Below are 21,231 nucleotides of genomic sequence, written 5' to 3'. Positions count from 1 at the left end.
TGGTTCCCACTATAGTGTAGTTCTTAAATAGGAATAGCTGTTACTAAAATTTGCTATATAGCTATCTATCAGAACAACCATACATTAGTAAGCTAACATCAAAAAAGCAGATTAAAGCATAATTCACAATCACACTGCATGAATTACAAAACATTACACAATAGACCATGACGCTGGTAAGATTAGTGTAATGATTCTGCTAACCTGATATGTGTTTAGGCTGTAATCGCACATTTCCCCTCAATTTAAATTGCATGAATACTACTAATGCTAAAACAAAATTTCCTCATGTATGTATATTTAAATAAAACATACATACATTTAGAAATAGTTTGCATGTAGGTTATATCATTTGGCTCCTTAAGATGTTTTTAAAGTTATGTTACTGCTAGCTAACTTCCTATCCAGCTTATTTAGCTTAACTATCTTATTTATACATTACTAAAGTTTTAACAAGCTATTCCTTATGCATTTATGGTGCAACCTGATAGTGAATTGCTACAGTGAGACTAGCTAGCTGTTACTTAGGACTTATGAACGACCTGACACATAAATCTTTGTATGGATTGTTGGGGCAACCCGATCCAGTCAAAGCTTTATAAAAAATATCAAGGAATTCTACAATGAGTATTATTTTACTAAACGTATTTGTAGAATTATGAAAGGTTTCTCATATTTTATATAGTGGTTCGCTGTGTACAACATGCATTTAGGCTCTCCACACATGCCCACAGGCCAGATGTGACAGACACACATCAACAACACACAGTGTAAAGACGTCCACTGGACAGAACACTCGGGACCAGGTGAGATTCTTCTCAGTTGTTTATTATTTCTCTTGATTCAACTAATACATCTTTCTCTGAGACAGAACTGCTGTGGCAAATAAACAACCTTAAGAGTCACATGCATAAAATGTGAATCACATGAGGCTGTGGAAGATGACAGTGGGGATGAGGAAAAGAGGATTTGTGTGTAAAGTGTATTGTGCCTTAGAGAAGCCCTCAGAGGGTAACGCTCACTGACATTAAATACTGGATAACCTGTACTGCTAAAGTTGATGCATATGTAGTAGACTAATTCTTAGAGTATTAGATATTGCACGATGCGTCATCTGTTGGAAGCAGAGACATTTCAAATCAGATGTCAGACAACGTTGTAATAACATCACTTTCAAGATGAAGCCCTTTGGATTGTTCTGCTGCTTCAGGACATACCATAGAGAGTAACAGAATATTATTTAACCAATCCAACCACATATTGATCTGTACGCCACATGTCGTTTGTTTGCCTGCATCTTTACCAGAGCAACACTTAGGATTAGAAGAAAAGCTGGATTTTAGGTCCACTCGACAAGTAAATGATATACTGCAACATCCAGGAAAACTTGTTTGCACAAAACGAAAACAAGTTATGCAGCTTTTTTTTTTAAAGGAAAGTGTTCAATTTAAGTTGTTTACACGCTGCCGTTTTTCCATTTCAGACTACAACTCTAAATTTGTTTCAGTGTAAAAAACACTTTAGGTGGATTCATCACTCATTTAGATTAACATCTGATAATAACCATTCAAGAAGAACTTAAATCCACAGCAGTGCTGTAAAGTAGATGGTGTGTGTGTGTGTGTGTGTCTGCTTGTTGGTATGGCTAACCTATGACTGATCTACATGATAATCCCTGTCTACAGTATAACGTATATGCACATGCTGTTTTAGAGAGCAGCCGGAAAATACAGATTTAAGGGCAAACACTGCTATGATTTAATTGCACATCCACACTTGAAATAAATACATAAATATATTAAATTTGATCTTTAATAAATAATGGGAGGCAAGTTGAAGAATAGAACAAATCCAAAGACAGTCTGTGATCTCCATGGCCGAACCCTGTGCAGTTTAATATCATGCAGTCAACGAAAACAGCCAGTTTGATGCGAGATACAACACAGCCATTGTCTGAATGTGTTTCTTATCGTATTCCAAGTGAAATATGTAATAACACGGTTTCTCCGGCTGATGAGCCCAAGAGGCTGTAACGTCTTTGTAAGTTTTCATACTGCAGCAGTGTAGTTTGTGTTGTGTGTTTTGGAGGGGTGGGGAGGTGGGGAGGTAGGGGTACACTGAGATAATCTGGCACCAGTACAGAGGCTCAGTGTTTGAATTATCTCCAGCTACTTCCGCCGGGCAATGTTAGATAAGAGCCACCACTGTGTATTGCACTAGACGGATGATTTATCAAGTAGAGGAGAGATTCTATTATATGAGGTGTAGAATAACTTTGTTACAGTGTTCAGGCGTACAGCGTCACAGCTGATGTCTATCGTTAGAGCTTCAGTGACTCCCTTCTCTGATCTGAGTTAATGTACAACAGATGGATGCTAATACAAAAAGAAACCAGGAGATACCGACATCAGTCCACAATACTGAAGATGGCGACATTGCTTCCAAGTCATCAGCGAAAATAAGACTTTCACTATTGTTGTGCTTTTCTCTAGTCTGCTGTCACTTCCGAGTAGCATGTACTGTTTTATTTCATAAGTGGAAGTTTTTGTTAAAAAAAATAAATAAATAAATAAAAATATTTCGGGGCCATGCATAAGTTATTTTAATCTATTATTCATAATTTACACCAGCTGTTGGGAGGTGAGTTGTACTAAAAGTCAGCAGATGTAGCCTGAGCATCTAATTTTTTTATCTAAAGTGTATTTTTCAGAGAGGAGAGGTGCCAACAAGCTTAGTGAAACCATATTCTCGACTCATATTCTTTTTTTTTTTACTCACAGCGGACCCTTGTTAACCTGTGGCTCGTGTACATACATGTATATGAGCGTGCATAGAAATAATTAACTCACTAAGATGACACACTGTTTCCCCACAACCTCAGAAATGACACTGAATGCGAAAGCTAACATGAGGATTAGGTCAGCGATCGTGAGCCTTTCATGTAGCTGACTTGATGTTCTTGGCTATGCCTTATGAATGTGTCACAAACTGGAGTTTCTATTACCAATTGAAAGTGGTGGTGTGCTATTACTCTTCCCACGTGTTGAACCTAGCATGAACCTGTGCCTTGTCGTGTGTCACTGAGGAATTCACTGGGAGCGGGGAGAGAAGAGACTTTTTTTTTCACATATAAATACAGTAATTACAATGCTTTTGTCAAAATTTGTCATTAATCCTCTGATTGTTCTCATGTTGGATTACTATTTACACATGTTGCCACAAAGGAACATCGTTTGTGTATTTTTTTTAAGTGCTAAGAAGAGTGTTAGGATTTTGTTGTTGTACATGTACGTTTCAGCTCTCGAGCACGATAAGGGGAACATCTCAAACAGCAGTCTCTCTCCAAGTGTACAGGTGGCTTAAATACATGACTTATAATGATGCTATAAAATGAACAATGATAACTCAAGAGTAAATGTAGGTAAGAGTCAGTAGTATTGAACTAGCAAGTAAGTCAAGAGCTTGCAAAACACCCAAACCAATTAAATTAAATTAAAGCAAACATTTCATAGTTATCAAAAGAACATTCCTTCCCTTGCTATGTTTGTGTTTGCTCAAAGGAAAATCCACATGAGACATATTTGTCCTTGGAGTTGAGTTTTTATCCAGGCTGATGATGTAGGCCATGTCCTTAAAACCAAGAGGAATTTCTCTCCTGTACCATGTGCAGACATGTCCAGACAAAATGTGTTTCATTTCCTCCATGTTTTTTTTTCCTTTTTTTGAGGTGAAGGATATTCTTTAACCTGCATGTTTGGTTGAATTCGCTGGCTGTATGCCTTTCGTGTTGTGCTGTCTCTTTTGTTACATTGTCCTCAGCCTAAGGTGCAGTGTCATGACTGTCCGCACCGTCCTTTATGTCGTCTCCTCTGCACTTCAGTCCTGACAAAAAAACGCCAACTTTTACTAATCTGTGCTTTAATATGATACATTTGTACTGTTGTAGTCCATATCTGAAAAATGTCAGATTCAGTCAAGAGGATTAAATCCTCCTTCAAAGGCCCCTGCTTCCTTTTTTTTCTGACAATTAAGACAAGAGCACTGGTTGCACTTATCAAGAGACTTGGGCGATTTCCGCTTCCGCAGGTCCAAGGCTAACCACCTGCAACAGAAAGGGTTAAGATATGCTGAAAACGAGCACTAAGGCTTCATTTATGCTCACTGAACCTGTTCATTTCATTGGTGATATTTAATAAAGGACAGATATCTGAGGTAATAACACCTAACAGAAAGCACATTAAAAAAATGAAAGCACAAGATATTAGGAAATATTAGAAACACCTGCTGTTTTTGTAGTCAGATGAGATGAGACCAGGTGAAAATGATCATATTTCCATTTCCCCTTCTAAATTCACTTCATTCAAAAATAAAATTGATGGAGAAAAGGGGGTTCACCTCACCAGAAGCTATTTCATACTTTATAAAGCATAATTATTTACCGGGACCTGAGGGAAAACAGTCAAATCTCCACATTGGGGTCTGTGAATCCTTTTTTCCCCTCGTTCACAAGGACAGGCTTCTCCGTTCTCGTGTGCCAAACAAGTATCTGGAAACACAAACCACACTAACATTAGTAACATGCTGTTCCCTTAATGCACTCATTCAGTCTGCTCTCCCTTTGAGCTCCTACTCTGCCTCATGTTCTTCAAAACATTCAATTCCGGTCATAGATCCAATGGTACATTCACCACACCGCCACATGGTCTATCTGTGTGTAGAGAGCTACTTGAGCATGAACCATGCATTAGAAGGGAGGAAAGAGGAGTGTGTTATCTTACATATAATAATATGACACAGTCCTCTCAGCTCGGCCTCTCCTGACCGTAGGATAATGGCTACCTTCAAATGACAGTCGACTGAAAATGTTTCAAAACAGTATCTGTGGGCCTTTTGCCTTCGCAGCAGCTCTTCTGGGCATGCTATTGTGCTATCAAGCTTTCATACTGCGTTGATTTGGCCCCAGAGACTGGACAAACATCCAGGAAAAGGATAGCAAGGGGAACAGGGGAAGGGGAGAGAAAAAAAAAACTGAAAGTGTCAAGCTCATTTTCCCCTCTCTCCTCTGTGTCGGAACCCTCCTTCCTTTCATCTCGCCATAGCGGCATCCATGAATTATGCATAGGGCATGTTTGAAATGTGCCATGAGCCCACTCCCACTTTGCTCAGGTGTAGGGGGAGGTTAATAGTCACCCTGGCAGCTGAAGTTATAGATTATAAGAAAGAGAGATGCCCATGCACGACTTTCCTTTTTTTTTTTTCTTCCTCCTTCCCTGCCACCCCTTCTCTCTGTCCCCACGCTCATCTGTAATCTGTGTGATGTCCCTACCCCCCCACCCCAACCCCGCAAAAACTCCAATTCCGCTCTCTCAGCCATTCCCTGAATCCCCTCTTTTCATTTACCCGTCTGAATGGCTAGGGGAGAGCAGGAGAAAAAGCTGGCTGAAAGTGTCTCTCTCTCCCTTCCTCTCCCTTCTTTCTGTCTCTCATTCTTTGTCTGTGTGTGTGTGTGTGTGTGTGTGTAGGGGTGATTGCAGGGTGGATGCTGGCTAGCTCAAGCCCTCTGGCTGACTCCTCTTTGCGCAGAGAGAGGCTCAGTGTAGTGACCCAGACCAAGGGCCACAAGCAGGAATGGTGGAGTGGGCATGGAGCAGAACGTTGCTGCTGCTTCTGCGACCCTCAAGCCTCCTGCTCAAATGTATGAGTGTGTATGTGTGTGTGTGTGTGTGTGTGTGTGTGCAAATGCATGTGGGCAGAGCAAGAAACAAAATCAATGATATCCAACTTTTCAGGAACAAATTTACACTAGTTTACATCCTGACCGATCGGAACATCATCACGTATTTCATGGTATTCAGGCCATGGAACTACATTGATTTCTTGCCCAGTAACAGGAACATATGTGAGGATGTGCAAACCAGTGGCCTCATGAATGTGTTGATTTTTTTTCCTCCAGCTCAGGAAACTGAATCAAGTAAGTTTAAGGCATCAACAACTGACGATTTGTCATGTTTTCCTGATCAGTGACTTAATTTGGTTTTACAGCCGGCTACAGCCACATTTACTCGAGTACTGTAAATTGCAATTTTGAGATACTTTACTTTGCTTCTTTATACCTCTACTCCACTATATTTAAAAGGAAAATATTGTTACAGTTTTTCTCCACGATATATATTTTACAGCTATAGTTGCTCATTATTTCACAGATTAAGATTTTACATCCAAAACACATGATAAACTAACAAGAGATTAAACCAGTGGTTCCCAAGCTGTTTGGCACGTCCTTACAAAAAGCAGAGAGTAGATGTAGCTGCTTGTAATTGTATGCTTAAATGAAATCAGATTTGTGAACCAGAACTCATATATGATTAATCATCACATGACCCCTCAGATTTATCCTGTGACCCATTGGAGGGGCCAGACCCCTGGGTTGGGGACCCTGGACTACTACCCAACAGTATATAAAGAGGTTAAAAAAGGCTCCACATTGGCCACAATAACTTCTGCTTACATACTGATGTATCTGTACAATTAAATAAAATAAAGTTGTGTAAATCTATCAGTCTCTGTGTCCATTGTTGAACTGTACTTTTGAGCTACATTTTCCTGAAAATACTTTTTTACGATTAAGATTATAATGTGTAAGTATAAGTATTTTTACATTCATGTATTGGTACTTTTACTTTTACCTAAATACTTAAAGCAAGTTTAATTCCTTCAAAACCAGTTTTTACCATCTACACGCAGTTTAGCAAATCCCTGAACTACTAACTGCTCCTGTCAAGCTGCTTAACAGGATTACACATAAAAAGAGTAAATTACCTTAGTGCAATTGGCTGCTTTGGGCTCCAGGTCGTTGAGTGTGACAAGTTCCCGGAGCAAACTACTCTCCTGGTAGCCTCCCTTCACCCCACGAAGCTTAAAATACGCCTGTGGCTTGAAGAGGATGAGTCTCAGGTTGATGGCAAAGCCAGCCATGTCGATGGCAAAGGGCCGATGGGGGTCGAACACCGTCTTCCAACCGTAGACCTTTCCAGCTGCATTGACCTTGGGGGACTCGTACCGCAAGCCGCCCACAAAGGCCACAGGCCACACTGAAACTTTCCTAGTCGATCTCATCTAACGACAGGAGAGTCAGAAAGAGAAATGGAGGAGAGAAGAGAGCGGATTAGTCATCTGAAAAAGTGTACATGACAGTGAGACACAGTATTCGAGCATTAGCTGCCAGCGTTACAGCAGAGCATGGACGGAGGGTTTTTAGAGCTGCGGTGATTATTCATTCTAAAAGACGGTGAATGTTGACCAAGCTGCTGTGCCATGTGCAACTGACACACTGTTAGATGAAGGCAGATCACACACACTGTTCAGCAGCTGCCCTACAATGAGATGATTACACACAACCATCTTTAAAGGGAGTAAATGCGAACAGTGCCAAGAGGGTTTGAAGGAGCCAAACCATTAGAGCAAGTGGCTCAGGTCGCTGGTTGGCTGAGGAGATTCTTCAAGGTAGAGCACTGCCATCCTGCTCTTTTTTTCCTTTTTTTTTTTTTGTCCTTTAATCTCCCAACATCAAACGATCTTGCCGCCCTTTTCTTTGTCTGCCTCTCAGTGAGTGCCATTTGCAGGAGCTGCTGCAGTCATAAAAGATAAGTTTTTATAATGAGCGTAGTGGAAGGTTTAGAAACAGCAGTCATTTAATCAAATCCAATGCAGTAGGAATAATGATGCTGGTGTCTCATATTTAGAAGGTCTTTTTAAAGTAAAGGCATGTGCAGTATTGAGCATGTGTATCAATAGGGTACAGTGCCTGGATGCATACAGAAAATGTCTATATTCATCTCTATATGCATGCTAGTTTGCATCTGCATATTTGTTTATGGCACGTCCTGGTGCATATGAGCTGCTGTGTTAGATTGTGTGATCTGATGAGCTGCTGTGTGGTCATTTCAGGGGATCAGAGAGTAGCAGAGTTTGAACAGCATGAAGCAGGCTGGGGGCTTATGGGAATCCATAGATTTGAGCTTTAGGGAAAACGACTGTGCCAGGCATCCAGATAAGATTTGGCAGGATGGCAGGTCATAATGAGCACTGGGTGTTAATGAAATGGAAGAGAGATCAAGTACTTATATGCATGTGTCCATGTGATTGCGCTCCTAGAATTTTGTTTTTTTTTTGGCCAACACTGCATCTCATTACATTATTTTTCTCTCTGTTATGTGTCCTACATGTGGTTTTTCGTCAAAACAGTTTTTTCCCTACATTAACGCCTGGGTACAGTTAAAAATAAATTGCTGTTGGATGCTGAGGAGCTCCTCTAAGTACCATCCTCCACGCTGTCTCAACTGTTGCCAGGTATTTTGTAGCCAGGCCTTGACTGAATCTATCCACCATTTTGCTCAAACATCACCTGCCTGCTTCCCTTACAGACACAGGTTTGGCTTGAATCAAAAGGAAGCATAAATCAGGCTCTCTGCAGGCAATGTCAAGAGGCTTGTCACTTTCCCATCTATACTGAAAATGTGAAAATGAGTGTTCCGCCTGCTGCTTCTGGTGGGAATATCAGCCAGCGTAAAGCAGCACAAATCCCTCTTCTGCTGGCAGCCAAACAAATGAGCACGCAAGAAAAGTTCTTCCTTGCCCCATACTGATGAATATGATGTGTTTGTGCAGAGTTTTTATTGTTGTTGCTTCGGTTTGTTTGTGCATGCCTATGTGTGCATGTAAGCTCTGTTTCCTGCCCCACTTAGGGAGAAGCCCACAGAGACGAAGTGACCGTGTTTCAGAGTGGTAACAGTGGCAATACAAAGACAAGACATCACAAATTCTACCAGAGAAACAAAGGCAGGCATCCAGGTACAGTAATCAGTCCTTAAGGGTGCACAGAAGATAAAACAGAACTGTCATCCATTGCTGCCACTGGAGTCTGTGGATTATGTGTTAAACAATACAAAAGTACTGGAGTTATTTAGGTTTTGGGATTTTGATTAAAATTCTATTTGATTATATAAATTCTTTTAATTAAAAGTGTACTTTTCTAACTGATAAGCAAAATTAAGCTGATGGACGTCACAATTTGCTTGCAAACACTCTATTTCAAATGAAGTGTCTTTTGAACATACATTAAAATAAAGGTAGGGTGTTGTATCAGTAATACATCACCATCAGTTGATATGTTAAGAATATTAGAGATGAAACAAAAAATTATTGGCAACTATTTTGAAAATACTTCAGTCATTTTTCAAGCAAAACTAGTGACAAAAAATACAAAAATATTTGCTGATTCCAGCCTCTCAAATGAGAAGATCTGCTTTTCTTTGTCATTGAAATGTTAACATATATTAAGTATATAAGTAAGTTTAAAAGTTATAGTATAGTAAGTCATAAAAAGTCATAGTATAGTAAGGCATAGAAAAGTCATAGTATAATAGTGTCATAAAACATCATAGTATATTAATGCATAAAAAGTCATAGTATAGTAAGGCATAAATACATCATTGTACAGTAATGAATAAAAAGTCATAGTAATTCATAAAAAAGTCATACTATTATAGTATAGAAAGGCATAAAAAGTCATAGTTAGTCATAAAAAGTCAGTACAGTAAGGCGCATGACAAATGAATATTTTTTAGGTATGTTTCATGGATTAAGTGATTAATTGAAAAAATAATCAGCATATTAATCAATAATGAAAACAATTGATTGTTGTGGCCCTAAAGGTCATATATTAATATAATTTCAATATACAGTACATTCAGTATTTTGGTTGTGCTACTATTGTGACGCAGCATAGAGCTTTGTGGTTTGGGAAGGAAACATAACAATATTTCATATAGTTGTTTAGAGGGATGCACTGTCACTCTGGGAAATGAATTTGTCGTGACGATTGTTTAAGTTTTCATTAAGAAATGATTTAAAAAGTATACATTGAATAAAACACAGTATGTACCAAAGTCACAAATAGTTAGTGTTGGTGCTGGAATGAAAGAGTGAGTAAGACTGTGAGTATGAATAGGTGGCAACAATAGCAACGTCCTCCATAGCAGCACTGTGATGGAAGTTTAATTACAACAATTCCTGTCAGGATTTTTTTTTTTTTGTCAACTGCAAACTATTGTGAGAAGTCATTTGAAGTCTTCTGCATCTGTGTCAGTCTGTGGCAGCTGAGGTGAACTCCTGCTGCTCTGTACTGTACCTTACTGCTGCATCTGTAAAAGAACTGTGCACAAGCGTGGTTAGCAATTAAGTCTTTTTAATGCCACCTACTTTTAGACTTAATTAGTGTGTCAGCAGAAAAAGCGTGATGTAAATGTTGAAACTTTAGTTGTTCATAATGAAATATGACTCAAAAAGCTGGGTGAAATGACACAGGGTTATATAATTTCAATGGACAACTTATAAAATTATAAAATTAAAATATCAAATACATTTGTGGTTAAAAATGAGCATTTTTATGCTCACCACCAACAATGAAATTATTTCATATGCATACTAGAATTTGCTTTGAAAATGTAATTAAACATGATTCATAATCCTTCATGTGATAGAAACACAGGTTTGGATCATTTTATCATGCTTCATTTATCCTAAGAGATAGAGGGACACTTTGCAGCATGTAATGTTGCTGCACAGTCTATCTTTGTAAGAAAGACAAGACAAAGTCGTAATAAAAGCGTGTAACACTTTGAATTCCTCCAAAACAAAAATACACAACACTGAGTGATTTATGAGGCAGCTTTGTGCCCAGCCACTGCAGTCTTCTTGCTTCTCTGTCATGGAAGATAAAAACAGACATCTAATGTGACAAACCATGCAGAGTCAGAATAATTTAGCTGTACTGTTTTTGTGCAACCATCTCTGCTTCAGTTATTCAGTGGTCTGGTGTTTTTTCTTCATTTTGGGTAGAAGAATAAGAGCTGCATTCACTTTTTGAGGAGCTGCCCCTGATTTTACCAAACATGCCGGTGATAAAACATAGTTGTTAGTCTGTTAAATGAAAGTGATACATTCTCTCAGCAAACTGCTTTTGCATTGACTACCTCTATTACTGTCAACCTATATATATTATCACAAGCTGGGAGCTGTATTACATTATTTATATTTATTTATATTTAGCTGTAAACCTAAAACACGATTATTATATTGAGGATAAGCACAGATTTTGAGTGTGTGACGTTATTTCATTTAATTTTAATGTTTTTGCTCAGAGCATAACATATTGGCTTTCAGGGAAAATGTTTTTTCTAGGCTACAACTGTCTCAGGTCTATCCTAACTTTAGTTAAAACAGCTGTGAGGATTTACATTTTTTTTTTTTTTACTGTTTTCCATTGTCATCTAATATTTCATTTGGTTTTATCGCTACAGTTTGTCAGTATGTAACCAGCTCAAACTAGTTTTATATAGTTAAGAGTTAAAATTTCTCAAACTCAAAGAATTAGCTTACTTTAGATTAAATAGGACACAATGATATACCTGTTTTTAGCACATGGAGCAGTGCACATCACTCTTTTAACTGTGTTTCCACACTGAAAGAGTTACTTATATATATCTGTTGTCAAGCTGTTGAGACACTATGGTGTCAGCAAACTACTGAATTTTTACTGTGGTGTCAGCAAACTATCCTGTAGTTGCAGTCAGCTGTCTGCTTTCTGTCTATCTGGCTGTCACCTTCTCTTTTTCTCCTTTTCTTTTTCTATCCCTCCCTCTCCACCTCTCTCTCTCTTCTCTTACTTCCCCTCGGGGCCGTTACTCTGGCCTATAAATAGGTCTGTTTGAGGTGATGGAGAGCCTCAGAGGGAGACGGAGCACTTCGGCTGATTCCCAGAGAAAGGTAATGACAGGCCCCGTCAATACCCGGCGCTCCATTTACTACGGACCCTGTCTGCACTGCTAACAAGACTTGAGGCTAATACTCAGAGGACCTAGACCGTGTCCTCTCAGGTAATTCAACTCATGTCAAGATGGATGGCCTGAGATGTACTGATTACATGCCCAAACTTCTTTCCACTAGTTACAGCTCACTGGCTATGCTTGTTAAGAGCTAAAAAATGCTTCGAGTAACTTATCAAGAATTGATTGTTTAACCCCCCCTTATACCACAGATGCCTACAGTACAGTATGTGGCTGGGAAGTGCCCTGTAATATACTGTATGTTCCACTTCATATGTATCTTCATATTGAACTAAATTTATAAGGACTGATCCACAAGAAAACACATATTTAAAAAAATATATATACAACTCCAAAAGGAACATGCACACTTACATGCAGTCAAAATTCATGGACACGATATGATTGTGCAATTGGCCACCTCTATCCTTCCTACAGCCTATGTATATTTATTGATCAATGCCGGTCAGACGAATGGCTGCTGAGCTTTCAAGCTTTCCAAACAGGCAGAACCAGCCGACCTCAGTGTCTCAACTGGGAATAGTTAAATCTCCCAGGCTCCCTGAATTACTCACTGCTTGCTCTACACATGGTTTGTTCTTATGAAACTCAGGTAGACATCAGTGGTGTAGTATTTAAAAGGCAGACAGAGCTTGAGGATTTATGATAGTGGTGCAGAGTTGGCAAAAAAGAGGAAAGTTAGGTTTCTATATAGGGTAGAATTAGATTATTAGGCTTATGCATAAAGTTGTAAATATTTTAGAAGTTATGCTAAGGTGATTAGAATATGAGCAGGACTTCCATTTGTAAATGTAATCACACTAGAATCTATATGAAACTATGATTAAGCTAATTCAGGTATGTGTGTGCGCTAGCCAGTGTTTGCTGTTGGTGCAACAGCAAATATCCTCTCACCACAGCACATTTTATATAGGCCAAACAATACTGTGTATATAATAATAATAATGTGTCCTGTTTTGTTAGCCGTCTGTCAGTTTTCCCACAAATAAAATAGTGTTTGGAGAATAAACTTACAACTTACAAACTACATAGTTTTAGCACTCCTCCTAGCATGATTGGAGTGACACCTTTTCATCCAAGAGTTTGTAAAGGTGAGTGAGTTTGTAAGTGAAATATCAATAGAGAATTTTCTTTAAAAAGTAAGAAGTAAAAAAAAATGTATGTTTCCTACAGCTGCTCCTAGATGTCAGTAAAGAGCCATATTTTAGTTATAGTGCCTTTAATTGTCACGATTGCTATATGACCTGCATTAATAAAATGATACTTTGTTTACAGTGTGTAATATTTCATTCTTAACTTTTCTGTTCCAAGCACTTATACCATTGCTGGTAAATGAGTTCATTACAATTAATGAGAGTTTATGAAATGGATGTGAGTGATAAGGCAGCACTAACCTCCTCAAACAGCTCCAGGCTGTATGTGTTGTCATCATCAGCAAAGTAGACGATTCCAGCTTGACTGCTGTTGGCGTTGAAGGTCTCCCTCAGCCACCGCAGGGCCAGATTCCTCTGCATGGTCCCCCTGGGGATTCTGGGATCCCGAGTGTCACCCCGCAGCTTATAGTTCCTGGGCGTCTCTACATTGAGGTGGGTATAGTTAAGCCCAGTTTCTCGAAGGAGCCGCGTAACAAGAGGCGTTCTCCTTTGGGAGTCCTCCACCAGGATCCAGTGCAGGTTGGGAACATGGAGGAAGGTGTTTGCCAGCCGTGTCAGCTCCGCTTTCTGCACTGGTCGACTATATGTGGGGGTGATGATGTGGATGGTAGGCAGCACATCGGACCAGGGTGGAGGCCTTGTATACACGTACTCTGTCCTCACCACCTCCACAATGTCCTTATCTGAGGCACAGTATTCCTTGGAGTCCTGCGCCTGGCCACCTGCCTCCCTCTTGCCCTCGACACCATCATCTGCAGATTTGGGGATAAGAAGACATGTAAGGCATTAGTGCAACCTTGGGCTGCCCTTTGTATATTTGCCTCAGGTGACTTAAACCCAATGGGGGTAAAGTGTACCTGAGAGCCGATGGTGGCGGACTGCAAGCCTCTCTGGAATGATAAAGATCTCTTTTACTAGGTGGTGACAGGCTGCAAAAAGTGAAAGCAAGCACCGTGAGAGGATAACACAGCTGATGGACAGAGAGACAGGGCAAGACGAAGCAGGGGAGACATGAGGCTTGCTATTCCCACAGCATTGCCTTTGGGGTTTTCTTTATACAGAAAGAAAAAATTTGCGTATATGGATCCAGTGGACATGCCCTCTTTTTATGTTCAGACTCCGCCACAGACACCTTCTCATCCTCTGCCTCACCCCTTCCATTTTTCCAGCATGCTATGTTACTTTCCTTCAACAAATAGCTGTGAGTTGCTGTATTTTGCTGAATTAAGGAACTCCTAGTGTTTGCAGTTAAAATGTATTTTGCTTCAGAGATGCCTAAGCACGTGTAAAATTGTTATGATTGCTGTGAGCTTGCAGTTTGAAAGCTTTTGTAAACAAGCGGCAGTAACATAATGTTACCGACATTGCTACATGAAAGACATTGTGAGTGAGCACAAGCAGGTAAAGCACAGCTACTATGCTGGCTCACAGATAAACCCACAGAAAAGGCTTAATAAACTCACTAAAACCTTCATGTATGCACATTGGTAATATGGTGTTTGGATATTCAGGTAAAACCAAACAAATTAAAAAGTAGAAAATTTCTCATTAGTATATAGTATAGTATAGTATAGGAGTGAGACAAAGTGCAGACAAAGTCACAGACAGTTTCAGACTCAGAAAAAGATTATTGCTTTAGGTAGACAACACTAATTCTTTCTTTCTTTATAGCAAGAGCTTGTATATGCATTTTCGTTCTAGGGCTCATTTTAGGTTTTCAGGTTTAGGTAGTTGTTTTAAAGAGTTACTCAACACCAGGCTGAAAAGCAGCAGCACCTGTAACTACACTTAACAATGATATCACAGTGTCCTGGGGTGCACCTGTACATCACTGCAGGAAAGTGAGAAGCAGGTCAGCAGAAACAAGATTTTCAGGGGGTGTTCAAAATGAGGTGGAGTGGAAGAGGTTATGTTGAGTATCACTTTTTCCACTGGAAACTGTTTTAGAGTGCCATTAAGAAGAATCAGTGTGTAAAACTATGTATGCTCAGGGGAGATTCTATTATTAGTCAGCCTTTATGATCATGTTGGCTATTTGTCAGTCACGGCACAGGATTATCAAAGATCCTGTGGCACTACATTAATGTCATTTTGAAAAATGTGACCACTTATTCAAGATTTACATGTAAACAGTGGTGAATCAGCCAGAGTTGACACAAGTGATAAAGGCTGTGATATTTTGGCCCCAATAGTTTGGTCGTGATAGATAGACTATTATTATAGATTCATTAATGTTGTTAATTTCTTTTCATCGTGCCACAGCTAATGGCAATCTTTGTCACCGTTCTGCCTGAGCTCCATTTGCACCTCCAACATAAAGAGGATTTTTCTGCAGCACATAGATTAACACAATCTGCTGATGGCCAGATGTTCAACAGAGGCTGCCAGTGAGCCTGCTGCCAAAAAAACCTCTAGCTTCCCTTTTAAGAGCATAGAAAAGGACGCCAGTGGGCAGAGCTGGGTCAGATAGCACTGGCAAAAAAATATTTTCAATTTCTTAACACTTCATTGTGTCCTCACTGTATCTCACAGGAGCATAACATGACTTTATACATTTAACTGTAGACACCTTTACCATAAAATTTACCACGAGATTGGTCAAGAGAAAGTAATATACTCTTTTTTATGATTGCTGGCTAATCAGACACTATTTTAAGTGTTTCGATAACGTGCACATTATTGAAAATAATTGGAACATGATCTTCAGTCCCGACTGCTTCAGGTCATTTGTGTAAATCTGCTTGGTTTGTTAACCCCTGTATGAGCATTCATGACATTATAAGAAGAGGGCAAAGCGCTCTATTGATTTGCTGTCACTCTAATTTGGGTTTGTTTACTCAGCAGCATACTTGACATTTCACAACTGTTGGTTTGTGGGCTCTGGGGGATGATTGGAAGGATCATGAGTGTGTATTAATGACTAAGACTGGTGTGCAAACATGATATCATTATATGTGGATGCAAGATATTCCATAAAGCCAATCAAGCAGATACATTTATTACTTCAATTTGCTGATTAACAAACTCTGAAATTAATTTCTAAGTTGGGGAAATGTTTAAACCTGTGCAGTCATCACACCAAGGAGGAAATGTGGATTGTATGTGAGTGGGTAAACTGTGAATACATACTGAAATACTGAACGGGCATTGTTTTGTAACATACTGTGCAAGTATTATAAGCAGAGGAATTCCATTCAACTGACAGACTGCACAAAAATACTATACAAAAATCACTGCTAAAGGTATGAAATTGTGAATGTGATGGTAACTCCTAAACAATCCACACTGATGAGGTTTATGATGACTGGGCAAGTGTTATTGAAATCTGATGAAGCTGATGGTCATGGCCAGTGAGTGCCTCTAAATGAACGGTCTGTTGTCTAAACCTGAAGTCCAGTGTTAGATTCGAGGACCCACTTCAGGTTTGATATTGTCAGTGAAGTGCAGTGCACTGCATACCCTTGCGGATGGCGAGGAGTGGAGCTATAGCGCTTTGGTGCCAAACAGTGATGAGCAGAGTCCAGGGTAACACGATCAACACGATGGCAAGAATATCTCTTCTCTTCGGCATCTCCAGGATTGGTTATTTGGCTCGGCATTACCTGGAGATAAAAAGATTGATGTATTATCCTTATCATTATTTTTTTTATAACATACAGGTTTCAAGTCAAATTAAACCTGAACATTTTTCCATTAAATGTTCATGTGTTTTAGACAAATAACCCATACCACAATCATTAAACTTTCTGAGGCACACACATATAGTATGTTGCTGAATTACCTGCAAATGGGATGCACATTCTCAGGACATCCATAACCATAAGGACAAAAATGTCATTAAAAGTGAAAAAGAAGAGCGCGAGTGACACAAAAATTGAGTGATAGTCTACTTGTTGCTGTTAAAACTAAATAAAACATTTTGCTGCCACAGAGTCAGCTGCATTAGAGTCTCACCAAATATACATTATGACTGAGACAACGGAGCAGGTGAATGCTGTTATATCTATACAGAATTTGATTTAAAACTGTAACTGTAACTAAGTGTGCCAGCCAACGAAAGGAAGGTCAAAGTCACCGGAGGAGGCCACAGAACAGGAGCTTGTCCGCTCTGCCAACCCAGTGAGCTCATCGGTGCCATCGCTGAGAACGGGGACGTGACTTCATGCCCAGTGCTAAAACTAGTCACCAGCCAAATGGCAGGAAACTATGTCACCAGACTGTGGGTTGACTGTTTGGCAAATGTGCCCTTCCCTCTGTGTCCAGATCATTTGGTTCAGCTTTGTATCCCTTTGAAAATCTAATTACAACATTAAAGAAAATAACCAGGCATTAAGTGAAATAGCATGACTGTTCTTTAAAATTATCTGTTCTTTATACTGTATAACAGTTTGATTGAAACCAAACAGAAGAAAATCTTAGTACATAATGTAGTCCACTTTTTCATAAAGACTTAATCCATTATTATTTAAGTCTAAGAAACATACTGAATATCCTGAATGTATTTCCTATCTCCTATAAAACATTTGCAGCCTTCTTTTTTTTTTATGTTTTACATCTGTGCTGTTTATATGGGCATGCGGTTTTCTTTTCCTCTCTAAATTGCTTAATGCTACTTTTAGTGGCACAAACATTGACTGCCTCCTCCTTTAAAAGATAGAATTTTAGATCTAAGTGGAAATGATAGGTAATGGGTCAACCCAGATTCCAACCTGCTATCACTCTCAAATTGATCGAAAGGTTTTTTTCATTATCATCCCTATTTATTGATTTTTCTATTCTGTTTCCATGCTCACTCTACCCACCTCCAGACCAGGAGATAAAACACATCTTTATGGTTTCTAATACTGTTAAAGGCTTATTTATATATCTACCTCTCTTAAACACTATGGTAAAAACAAGCGGCAACCTCTGGAGCTAAAAAATGAGGCCAACATGGAAATACCAAAATCTGCAGTTCTTCAATTGGCCACTAGAGGCTGGCTCCAAAAGTGAGTCAATCCCCATAGACTCCCATACCCAAATGCCAAACTTTATAGCAGAAATAAACATGCAAAGAGGTGAAACTATTACTTATTTCCTCCTTCATGACAACTGTATGGGGGGGGGGGGTGAATTTTCATATAACGCTTTGAGTGGCAGGTGGGTGAGCATATGCTTGCTCTTCCTCTTTGCCTATATGTCACTGGCAAGATGGTGACTGCGAAGCAGCCCACTGAGCTTCAAAACTGCTCTTCAGAAACCTCACATCACGGACATCAAACACAGACATCATGGAGACTACATCCATCTTTATTTACAGTCTATGGGTAAAACATGTTAATTCAGTTAATCTCTGATGATGTTAGCTAAGCCACACACACCTCGTTGTTACTGCTCCTATGCCTTTCTGTCCTTCTGTCCTAGCTCGGCAGTCTGCAGCTATAACTATGGCAGAGTTACTGCTTGAAAATTGTTTGTAATTTTTGAAACAATGGACAAAAGACAAAGCAGGATTCTCATGATTTTGCCAGCTGAAACAACAGATTTTATCAACTGTAGCAAGCTAGCTAATTAAGCTAGTAGTGTTAGCCGCTTGCGTTAAAAATACTAACCGTTTCTCAATCCAGAGTAGGCCCATTTCCGACTCCCGTACTAAGATGTCACACATCAAGTTCACATAATAAACTATCCAGCTATGTACTTTGTAACCCTACAAACTAATGTAATTCATTAAAGATGTGTTTGTTAAAGATGTCTTGTATCTTTTAACCAGAGCAGAGGATCAGCTTGACAGAATTGCTGTGCCTAGTTACGGTTGCTAACTATGACTGGACAACTGCTGCTCAGGGGAGGTGTTTAACCGTGATGTTAAAGCAAATGAGTTTAGCCAACATTAAATTGTACTCAAATTTATATGGTTTAATAAAAAATTAAGGATTGGGGCTGTAAAGATGTGGAGAATAAGAGGACTGTCACTCCTCTTTTAATATTTTATGCACAGAATGTATGTTTCATGAATAACACCATTTCTCTCCTCTGCAATGCAAATTTTCATGCAATGGTCTGCTAGAAGTTGTGAAAAAATGTATTAATTAAAAATTATACACTTTATAGACAACAATTCTGCACTGTCATTTTAAATAAATAAGCATAATGACATGAAGACCTTGAACACCACCCTAACAGCATATGCAGTCATTTCATTAAGATCTTGAAAATGAACATTGAGTTGAATCAATACTTCTGACACAGTCTCGACAAACACCAAATTTGGTCTAATTCTTTTGTTTTTTCAGTGTCCACTCCCTGTATTTCATACCCACATGGCTCATTTACATTGAATTATGCTGATCCCTCACTGCAAAAATTCAGTTATTAACTGATCTGCTCAATTAATCAAAGGAAAAAAAATAGACATAATGTGAGCACAGGTGTTTGGCATATTCATTTCAGCTTTACACTTGAGGAAACAAGTCATCATGTTTCCCACAGTGATCCAGCTCCCACTGCTGGGAAAGGTGGCAGTATATTGACGCTTAATATAATTGTACAAGTCAATTATGTTTATTTAGCTCTGTACATAAATATACCATTAATGTTCAAGCCAGCAGGTAGAATAGTTCTGACAAAAACCCTACACCATATAAGTGGTTTCCACTGATAAAGAAATTGGTTCTGCAGAGTTTTAAAGCTCTATTTTTTCAGCAGAGAGGTGATTTACAGCAAAGTCCTCTGTGGGAAACATTACTGTGCATGGTCCTGCATGCTTAAGCAGAAGTACAATGAATTGTAAAGAAATGACATTACCCACATGCCAAATTCTTGAATGAGGGAATTTCAGTGTTAATGTCTTCCTTTGAGTCATGTTTTTGTAGGTACATAATCTTCCAGCACCACATGAAAAAAAGTAATCTATGTGCTTTGTTAAGTAAAAAGGTTTTATCATGTAAATGCTATGGATGATGAAAAATAAGCCTTTTCATAATCATAACCTTAAATACAACTACTTTACACATGTTTACAAATACTGAAAGTGAAAATCATTTTACAGCCTCTAAATGTGTAAAAACCCTTGTCTACTCTATCAAAAGCAAATACAGTTATTTCCTAAAGGAGAAAAAGCTTTGCGTCTGTAAATTGCCATAATCTGGAGGGCGCTCAGGGAGCACAAACCAACACCACTGCTGAACATCTTCCCACTAGACATCACCGCTATTGCTTATGTCTGTGAAGATTCTCAGTCATCCAGGTCATGGTATCTCTAAGTGCTACACGAACGCAACTAATGGCTCTCAGGGTGTTAAAGACCTCACAAGAGGTTAAAGAACTGGGACCCCCACCAGTCAGAACTAAAGAAGTCTTTTTCGGATGAGAGGTGACAGTTACCTGTGTAGCACTTAGAAATGCTTTACATTTTAATTTAAATGAATTTCTTGACCTTGTAATATCCTTTGGAAGTCAGAGGTAATCCAGCAATTTATTGCACGTCCATAAAGTTGAAGGATTTACAACAAAGGAAACAAATAATGATTGAAAAATTAAAGCAGCAGAGGCTGAGATATCCTGACTTTTATTAACCAATGTGAGTCAAAAACACCACATTGTACATTTCCCATAATGCAACTCGATAGCATCTTTTGTCAGACCCTCCCTGAAGATGATGTTACTATGTCATCATTAAGGTTATTTTTTCAGACTAGACAAAGCTCCTCCAGAGCCTGAGCAATTCTTTTAAAACTTTTGTCACAGGAACAATATACCTCGTGACCAGTAAACTGACCATGATGTGTAAAATCAGTGGAATGTTCCTTTAATAACATTGCTTGCATATGATTAATACAATCGTATGAATGCTTTGGATGCTTACCCACAGTTATAACTGGATCATGGCATCACTGGTGATGCGCAGCTGGGAAGTCCACACTGCATACTGGACGAGCTACGTAGCGGTGACATCCTCCATGTCACGTCAGCCGACCATTTCCTTTGCCTCTTCCTCTGCCGTGTCTACTCACGCAGACAGGCAACTCCAAGTCCAGACCTGGAAGATAAGGACATTTCAGTGAATATGATTCAGTGATAACAGATCACAGAGTGATGACAGAATCCCTCCCCACCCCGTCCCTCACTTCTCTCAATCACACCAACATGCAAGATTCAAGGACAGTTAGCCAAGTTTAAACAAAGCAGTA

At 39.2% G+C, this 21,231-nt stretch overlaps 1 protein-coding gene across 1 annotated transcript; it reads right to left on the bottom strand.

Annotated features, from left to right (window-relative positions):
• Nucleotides 1-820: 820 nt before the first annotated feature.
• Nucleotides 821-20,943, bottom strand: LOC111233438 (galactosylgalactosylxylosylprotein 3-beta-glucuronosyltransferase 1). Its single transcript, XM_022761252.1, has 6 exons — nt 20,907-20,943; nt 16,520-16,662; nt 13,301-13,812; nt 6,820-7,116; nt 4,440-4,546; nt 821-4,102 (listed from the first exon to the last, which is right to left on the bottom strand). The coding sequence occupies exons 2-5, from the start codon at nt 16,629-16,631 to the stop codon at nt 4,460-4,462; spliced, it is 1,008 nt and encodes a 335-aa protein (XP_022616973.1). The 5' UTR covers nt 16,632-16,662; nt 20,907-20,943; the 3' UTR covers nt 821-4,102; nt 4,440-4,459.
• Between the last annotated feature and the right edge of the window lie 288 nt (nt 20,944-21,231).

This window comes from Seriola dumerili, unplaced genomic scaffold, assembly GCF_002260705.1.
Source record: "Seriola dumerili isolate Sdu_G_001 unplaced genomic scaffold, Sdu_1.0 BDQW01000391.1, whole genome shotgun sequence".
In the NCBI taxonomy this organism is placed as follows: Eukaryota; Metazoa; Chordata; class Actinopteri; order Carangiformes; family Carangidae; genus Seriola; species Seriola dumerili.
This window is presented reverse-complemented; position numbering and strand designations above follow the sequence as displayed.

What these genes read in the sequence shown, in the direction of transcription:
- LOC111233438 (XM_022761252.1), bottom strand. Translation starts at nt 16,631, where the DNA reads ATGCCGAAGAGAAGAGATATTCTTGCCATCGTGTTGATCGTGTTACCC. An exon ending in ACTCCTCGCCATCCGCAAGG is followed by an intron (nt 13,813 to 16,519) that starts GTATGCAGTGCA and finishes CCAAATCTGCAG; the next exon opens with ATGATGGTGTCGAGGGCAAG. An exon ending in AAGCAGCCAATTGCACTAAG is followed by an intron (nt 4,547 to 6,819) that starts GTAATTTACTCT and finishes TTGTGTTTCCAG; the next exon opens with ATACTTGTTTGGCACACGAG.